Source organism: Lemur catta, chromosome 1, assembly GCF_020740605.2.
Source record: "Lemur catta isolate mLemCat1 chromosome 1, mLemCat1.pri, whole genome shotgun sequence".
Lineage (NCBI taxonomy): Eukaryota > Metazoa > Chordata > Mammalia > Primates > Lemuridae > Lemur > Lemur catta.
Genome location: NC_059128.1, coordinates 204,216,859 through 204,225,631, shown reverse-complemented (window position 1 = coordinate 204,225,631; position 8,773 = coordinate 204,216,859). Strand labels below are relative to the sequence as shown.

General features: G+C 42.7%; 1 protein-coding gene across 1 annotated transcript; it reads left to right on the top strand.

The window, feature by feature from the left end:
* Positions 1-899: 899 nt before the first annotated feature.
* LOC123646418 (neuroblastoma breakpoint family member 1-like) lies at positions 900-8,272 on the top strand. The gene is given in 6 exon segments (XM_045563372.1): positions 900-939; positions 1,133-1,225; positions 1,325-1,579; positions 3,514-3,647; positions 4,596-4,767; positions 8,217-8,272. Coding segments are annotated over 6 exon segments (750 nt in total).
* Positions 8,273-8,773: the final 501 nt, after the last annotated feature.

The following is an 8,773-nucleotide window of genomic DNA, read 5'->3' as shown; positions in this document are numbered from 1 at the left end:
TCCCTGCCTGCCTGCCCTCTCATGTCAACCTCACCTGCTATGTCTCTGAACCCCATTGCACGCATACACTGTGAAGCCTCATCACCCCATACTCAGGACCTTGACCTTTGCATGTTCTGTTAGAGGAACACAACCACAGGTCGACAGTGTTAGGTCAACTCACACAGATCTATGGAGCAATGCTAAAATCTGCTCTTGTTCCCTGCTCTGTGCAGTCTGTGGGTGGACAGAATGAAAACGTAAAACCTATCATCAGGTTTACAAGTCTTCCCAATATAGACAGTCACTTCACGTATTCCAGGATATATACATAAACTATTTTAATCACTTTGACAACTGGTAAAGAGAACATGAAGATCTACAATGAAATCCATCAGTAGCAAGTATGAAATATAATGTTTAGTGACATCAAATAAAAATCCAAAGCAGCCCACATATTGGGGAGGAACTTAGGAGGTAGGGACGTGAAACTTGATGTAGGTATAATGAAAGACACACAGCTGCCACAGTGACAGAACAGAAGCCAACAAAAAAACTGGAATGCAGCAAGAATATGGAGACAAGACAGAAACCATATTGAAAAACTAAGTATTTTTTCACTTAGTATTATAAAATACATTTTGTTCTATACATTTTAATGGATTTGGAGGTATAGAAGATACAGAAAAGAATGTCATGAGAGATTTATGGTTTTACATTGCAAAAGTTCTACATTATTCAATTCAGAAAAAGCCCTGCAATCTGTTTTAACGGTAAAGAAATGGTGGGGTGACTACTTAACAACCCTGAAGAAAATACAATTTGTGGGGAAACTTTATACCTAGATATTTTCATACATACACAAGAATGAACAATAGGAAACATGCTTAGAGTTACTGGGAAAGGGATGGATCTGTGGCATGGGCACAAGGCTGCATGCTCAAGGGACGGCTGCTCAAGGTGTGTCCCCAGCAGTGGTGACCTTCAGACGAGACCACGTGGCTTGTGTATCAGCATGGCCCAGGCAATTGGAAGGCAGGGGCTCCTAGGATTTCATGGCACCTCCACCTTATAATTCTGCTATTGCAACCCCAGGCCATTACTTGGCATGCTGAGCTCTAACTCACTTCAGTGGGAACTTGAACTACGGCAGTGCCTTTGTCTCTGAGCTCTGGCATCTGAAGCATGCTTTTTACAGTGAAGGACTGTCAAGTTCTGTGTGGTGTTGATCAAATCTTTATCAACAAGTTAAGAATTAAAGTGTTTGTCATCCCTCAGTCCTGATGAAACCTATTTGATTTCATTTGTTTTTCACCCATCATATGTTTGGGTTTCTTCTCCCTAGTCCCTGGCTGTATCTCTTCTGCCACACACATTTGCATGGCAGGATCTCTCAGCCCCTTTTGCAGTCAAAGGGCAGAGATAAACATCCTGGAAATCAATAAGGAATTGCACTCCCAGGTGGCAGAGAGCGAACAGCAGTTAAGAGACCTGAAGGAGAACTTGCTTACCTCTGTAGCTACTGCCTACTCCTTGGCCAACCAGCTGCAGAAATATAATAAGTTCTATAGGTTCACCATCCTCAAAGTGATGAACAATTGTATGTCTTCTCTCTGAGAAAATAAATCCTCTCTAGACTTGATTCTTCCCTTTATCAAAATAAATTTTGTCCTGACTGTATTCCTAAAAAGAGAAAAGTGGGTATTTTAACCTCATTTTTCTGAGGATGGAAAAACTGAGGCACAGAAAGTTTAGTCCTGAGTCCCAAGTGAGGAGTAGGATGGGACTTGGGTTAAAATCTCAGTTATTTATTCTGCAGCAGGCAAGGAAGGACGTGTGATTTTGAGGAACAAGCCAAACTTGTTTGTATTAGGTCCTCTCTGTACTGTATCAAATCCTGCAGTCAGATTAACAGCACAATTGTTCACATTTCTGGAACTCATGAGCTTCCATTCAATTCAAACTTCTGTTGAGGCCCAGTAGAAAAGCACTGTGCTGGTTCCACTGGGGAAGGTGGTGACGCGACACATCGCCTGCTTTAAAGGAGCTTCCAGAGGGATGTGCTCCTAACACAAGTTGTGGCATTCCTAAGTGACACTATCAAGAGGGCCGATCCTGCTTCCTGGAACACTGGTTCTTCTCTGAGTGCACAAAAGTCATTTGACACCTAGCTGGAAGGTAGAGGCTGGCTCTGCAGATGTCAGGGAATCTCTCACACCCCTGTATGTCCCCTGACCTGGTGAACCTTCAGGGATGCAGGACAGCCAGCAGGTGCAGGTGGACCTTGAAGGTCTGAGCTATGTATGAGACACGTGGCACAAGTGAAAGGAGGATGAGGAGGAGAGCAGCAGCCCCTGTGACAAGTAAACCAGCATGTGGGGCCGGGCCTCCCACTACCCCCCAGTCAGCCTGGCCACTGCCAGCCCTGTCCTGCTCAGGAAGAGAAGCTTTAGTGACTGAAGGGATCCAGGGAACAGGGGCATATGCACAACAGCAGGATTAGAGGGAATCTTGCAACTCTGAGGCTGCATTTGCATCATTCTCCTAAATTATTTTCGAATAAATCAATGGGGGATTTTTTTTTAATCAAAAAGACTTAAAAAGAAAAGTAAAAATTGAAGCCTGCTAGGGAAGTGAAGAGATGAGATTTGGCAAAGGGAAACTATGTTTAACACCTTTTCTTGTAATCATAATATAAGCATATGAAAAATTGTGCAATGGAAGAAGAGGGAACAAGGCTGAAGGCCTAGTTGAGGTAACAGTGCAGCGTGTAGAGCAAGGACCCTGGGAATGTCTCTGGGGCTCCAATGCAAGCTGCCTTCTTCTCTGTGCCTCAGTTTCCTCTTCTGTTTATACGGTGCTATCATAGCACCTATTTCTTTGATTTGTACTGAATACATTAGTTAATTCTTGTAAAGCTTTTACAACAGTGCCTGACAAGAGTAAACACTCTGAATTCATAGTTCTATTACTTCTAATTTAGCTCAAGCTTCACTAGTGTTTGGGAATTTTTCTCTCAGCTACTTGTGGTCTAATGCTTTCTATTTCACACAAGCGTATCCAGATAAGAGTTTTTATCTTTGAGATACTTTTGGATTCTTTGCGTTCCGAGCACAAGGGAGCCATCAGTCCTGTTGTCCTTGGGGCCTTCCCAACTGCACGGGAATCACCGCTTCACGCCCCAGCACCATGTTTTACATAGGAGGCTGCACAGATTGGTCAAGTGACCCTGATTCAGAGCCAAACCTTAGGGGATGTGAGTTCTGACTCTAGCAAACACCAATTCAGTCATTTGTCAGGTTACTTTATGTGTCCTTGGGCTTCTCTTTCCTCATATTTAAATGGGGTATTATCAATGCCATGGAGTTGGGAGGTTGAGAAATAAAGCTGTGGAAATCCTCATTTAGGGCCTGGCACTGGGGAGACTTTTGTCTTAGGGATGGACTCTGCCTCCTCCCCTGTAGGCAGTGACCTCAGCAGTGTGTCCAGCTTCCCAGTGAGGCAGGCATGTCGGTCTTTCCTCGGAGTGTGAAGCGTGCAGAGACATCATGGAGTCCATGCTGGGTGAGAAGCCAAATTTCAAGGAGCAGGAGCAGGCAGAGAAGCCAACTCTAGCTGAAAAGCTCAGGTCAGGGGTGCTGTGTGTGGGACAGGCAGGAGGAAGGTCTGTGAGTTTGTGGAGTGGGTCAGCTCAGCCGGAACAACTAAGAGCTCACCTGGCCAGGGGAAGGGCAGGAATTGACATGGCAGGCATGAGTTGCACACATATTTATAAATCAAGTCGAGAACAAAAGTAATGGTAAAATCTGGCCTACGATTGTTACTCAGAGCCATGTTTTCTCTTTTCAAACAAGTAACTATTAAGGTGAAATTCACATAACATAAAATTAACCAAAGGAAAGTGAACAACTCAGCAGCATTTAGTATAGTCGAAATGTGCATTTAGGTGATGGAAACACTAAAAACCCAGACTTTACCACTACACAATATAGCCAGGCAACAAAATTGCTCTTGTACTCCTTACATTTATACAATTAAAACTTAAAAATATTTTATAATCACCATCCTATTTACTCTGAATCATTACCACCTCCTGACTGAATGTGGCTTCTGATTCTTTTATGCAAAGAATGTTGCTTCTTGGCCTTGTCATCTTGTTTTCTTTCATCCTTTCAATTAGCCCCAGCTGGTCCTGGCCACATTTCTTCATGTGGCTGTGTGTCCAGTCCACACAATGTACTGGGTGTATTTTCACATGGAAATGGTCCTGGCCAAAGTGAGGAACCAAAGTGACATATTTATTAAGCCAATTCAGGAGGATACCTGGCTCATTTTCCAGAAGGAAAACATGAAGGGAATGTCAAGGAATCTTACAGGAGCACTTTCTGACAACAGAAGAGGCTTTTCTTGTACATTCTTCTCTGTCTTTGCCACAAGCAGTTCACCAAATATATGCCAGAATTACACTTGGAAGGCTTCTTGGGGATATTTTCACAGAAGTCTCCACCAAAGCCCATATAATCTATTGTTCAACTGTGCCTTATAATATTTTCTTTTGCTCCCACCATAGGGAATCTAATATCCTAATTCAAGATCAGGCCTGAGAATTTACCCAGCTATGGTACACGTTCCAAGAGGGGAGAGATGTCCCATTTCTATTCAATCGTCATCTCAAGGCCCTCGTCACCCAAGATGATCCTGACGACTCCCAGGGGCAGGGCCTTTTACAAGAGCACCTGGCTGAGGGGCACAGGCTGGCAGAGCAACTCACCTGCATGCTCAGCCCAGGTAAGGTGGCCACAGGCCCTCGTTACTCTGAGATACTCCAAGGTGCCTGGCTCACAAGACACTCAACTCACAATGTGACTCTTTAACCAGCCGTCCTGGTTTGCACATAACATTTACGGCCATGATGTGATCAGGGCTGGCCGGTGGGAGCAGAGCAGAGAAATGCACAGGCCAGAGGTCCTATTATCCCAACTCTGTCCTTCCTCCTGATGCATCGTGGACTTTGGGTGAGGAGGCAGCCTCCATCCCCTGTTAGAATAGAGTGGGAAGGTGTGACAGGAGGCAGCATGTTAGAGCGATAGCAGTCCTGGTCTAGAAATGAAGGGTTTCCAGACTCTAGCCTGAGTGCTTCTTTACTACCTGTGAGCCTGTGATGGATTCCTCCCTCCTGAATTTCTCAGTCCTTATCTGTAAAAAATGTAACATGTATAGCTGTGGCAATCATATGTGGGAATGGAATATTCGTGAATGCACCTCAGGAAAGATAAAGACCCTCATTCTGGGGTGTGTTAAGGTACTTGATAAAGTAGCACCTGGTGTTGGGAATGTTGCTTTATACTGGAACACTTTCCATAGAGAGAATTTCCCATAACATAGGCAAAGCCAATTTGTTAATTTGTTATGACTGAGGAGTTTATAATGATAAGTTATTATTAACTAAAGACCTTAGTTTACATTCGGGTTCACCCTTTGTATTGTTCTTTCTGTGGCTTTGAGCCAATGTATAATGACGTATATTCACTATTACAGTGTCAAACAGAATAGTTTCACAGCCCTAAACATCCCCTGTTCTCTACCTATTCATCCCTCCCTCACCCCAAAGCCCAAAACAACCATGTCTTTGTGTATCACCAGCAATGTGCTTTGCAAAGATATTTTTTCCCAGTCTATGGCTTATGTTTTAATTGTCTTGACAGTTTCTTTCACAGAGCAGAGGTTAATTTTAATGAAGTCTAATTTATCAATTCTTTCTTTCATGAATTATGCTTTTGGGTGTTGTGTCTAAGGCACCAAATCTAGGTGGCCAAACCCATGGTCACCTAGGTGTTCTTTTTCATCATCTTTAGAAGCATGATAGTTTTGTGCTTAATATTTAGGTTGATGATCCATTTTGACTTAATTTTTAGGAAAAGTGTAAAGTCTGTGTCTAAATTCATTTTGTTGTATAGGAATGTTCACTTGTTCCAGTATCATTTGTTGAAAAGATACTTTTCTTCATTGAATTGCCTTAGTACCTTTGCCAAAGATCAGTTGACTCTATTTCTGTGGGTCTACTTTTAGGCTCTCTGTTCCATTTCATTGATCCAATGAGGGGAGAGGCACTGAAGGTTAAGTTGATCGCCAGTGACCAATGGTTTAATCAATCATGTCTATGTAATGAAGCTTCCATAAAGACCCAATAATATATGGATTAGGGAGCTTCTGTATAGCTGAATCATGGAGGCTCGTAGAGGGTGGTGCACCCTAGATGGGTGTGGGAGCTCAGAGCCCCTCCCCTATACATTGCCCTGTACATCCCTTTATCCATATTCTTTATAATGCCATTTTTTAATAAACAGGTAAACATGTTTCCCTCAGTTCTGTGAGGCACTCTAGCAAATTCATCCAAACAAAAGAGAAGGTGGTGGGAACCCCAACTTGAAGTCAGTCAGTCAGAAGTTCTGGAGGCTGGGACTTGTGACTGGTGTCTAATGGGAGGGCAGTTTGGGAACTGAGCCCTCACCTCCAGGCAAATAGTGTCAGCATTGCAGTAGAGGATACCCAACTGGCGTCCATTGCAGAACTGACTTATTTCTTGGTGGTGGGGAGAAATCCCCACATTTGGTCACAGTCATGACTATTGTGTGTGACGTGAGAGCAGTGAGGAAACACAGTTTGAGTTTTACCAAATAGCTACTAAAGAAGAAAAAGACCAATGGTCTGCTGTGATCTCAGGTTATCAGTATAGAATTGCCCCAAATGTGTGGCTCCTCCACAAAAAAGGCTGAAAATTCATCAGCCATTGATGGAATTTGTATTCTCTCTCCAAAGTACTGTTTGTATAACATGGAATAAATGATAAAGAAAAACAAGTGGATAGATGGATTAAACCTATAGCCTGTCTACTTGAAGCACACTTGCTCAAACTGTTTTGAATATAAGATCAAATAAGAAATAATCATTACATTGAAATCCAGTGTACAGAAAACAATACTTCTCCTTATTATGGATAATGGAATTTAGTATTTTCTTTTGAATAGTTAAAATAAATCCTGAAGTTTACATAAATGTCATAGCCCATGATATTGTCAGCACTACAATCTGAAAATTTTTCTTTTGATCAATTACTGTCATTCAGTGAAATTCCCAGAGAGAACTATTATGTCTCATTCCCCTGAAGAGAATATAATAATAAATCAAAAGTGAAACTCAGGAAATGATTGCACATTTATACTGGTTTATGCCACACCTGACACTGGCATAAAATAGTAAAACAGGGATCTTTCTTGAGAAAGGACTTTGGGGGAAAAGAATAGGCAGGAGGGAGAATGTAGTAAAACACAGTCATCCTTTTCATGTTCCACTTCAGAGTCTTCTTGGTTGAGATATGGAGAATGTGCCTAGAAATGCCTTAAGTTGTAACTGGGTATGGAATCAACTTCAGGGAATTAGGGAATATAAGGTGAGCCTTGGTTACAATCCCTGCTCACTCTTTGCTAATTCCATTTGGAATCTCTCCTTTTCCTTTTCTTTGTTGATCCCCCTTGGAAGAATACGTTTAATATCTCTAAAACTTTATTCCTGTCCTAGCCAGCCTCTAGTGATTGTTGATGGCTCTATTGGAGCCTTTTTCTCACTTCTTCCAAATAGTAGGGAAAGGGCCTGAGGCCTGGGTTCTAGTTCCAAGGTTGTCAGTAAAAGGTCACGTTGCTTTAGTGGAATCTTAGCCCTTTGTCACCACTCTCTTCTCATCAGTAAAAGGAAGAACTGGACCTGGATGTTGTCTGAGGTCCCTGCTGGCTCTCACATCCAGGACTGTTCCCATAGCCTGCCCACTCTTTCCTAAAAGACTGGGACATGGAGTTATGAGAAGGCGTAGTTCTCTGCAAGGGCCCTCTCCTTCTTGCAATAGTCTGATTGACACTGAGCATGTCCCTCACCAGAAGGTGTGAAAAGCCATCACTTTGCTGCAGACAAATGAGGAAAGTGGCTGATATCAGGTTTTGTTTGGGTGGGAACTGGGTCCCTATATTCTGCACGTCAGGCTGACCGTAAGTTCAAGGAGGTTTTCTTCTCATTTGTAGCTATCATTGTCCTCTTCAGTCAGCCTGAGGCTCACTTCAGCTCATCCTCCAAGAGGAGTTCAGTTTGCCCCTGGGTCTGTCCCATTTAGCCATCCCTCCAGACTCAGCCATCCGCAGGACCTGACAAAAGACTCTCATTTGATTTTTTATTTCTCTGTTTCTCAGCTACCAAGTTCTACTGGAACTATGAAAAAAATGAAAGTGTTCCAGAAAAAAAGTAGCTTTTCTACTTGATGAAACAAAACAGCAAATCAATTTAAAGCCCAAACAGAACACAGGAGAGATGTTTCACTGAGAACTGAACTTTACTACCACAATCCACTCTTGATGATTTCCACTCCAGTAGATTGATTTATTTGGGAAAATGATAGTTCATCAGCCTCCAGTTGTGATCTACACTGAAGAGACTTGTGCCTAGGTCAGCAGACACTGTTCAGAGACCTTAAACTATTGCTCTTCTCAATTCCAGTTCTGTAGGTCACCAGAAATAGGAGCCACCGGCAGAAGACAGGTCACTCCAGACACTGCCTCCAGACAGGGTGCACTAGGAGTAGATAATATCATCACTGCAGTGTTCTTGCTGAAAACTTTCAGCCTAAGTTGAATCATGAGGTAATCATCAGACAACTGCAGAATATAGAACATTGAATGTGACAAATGACCTGCTTTCTATAGTCAATGTCACCACAGATGAGACAACAAAAGAAGAGATATTTTGGGTT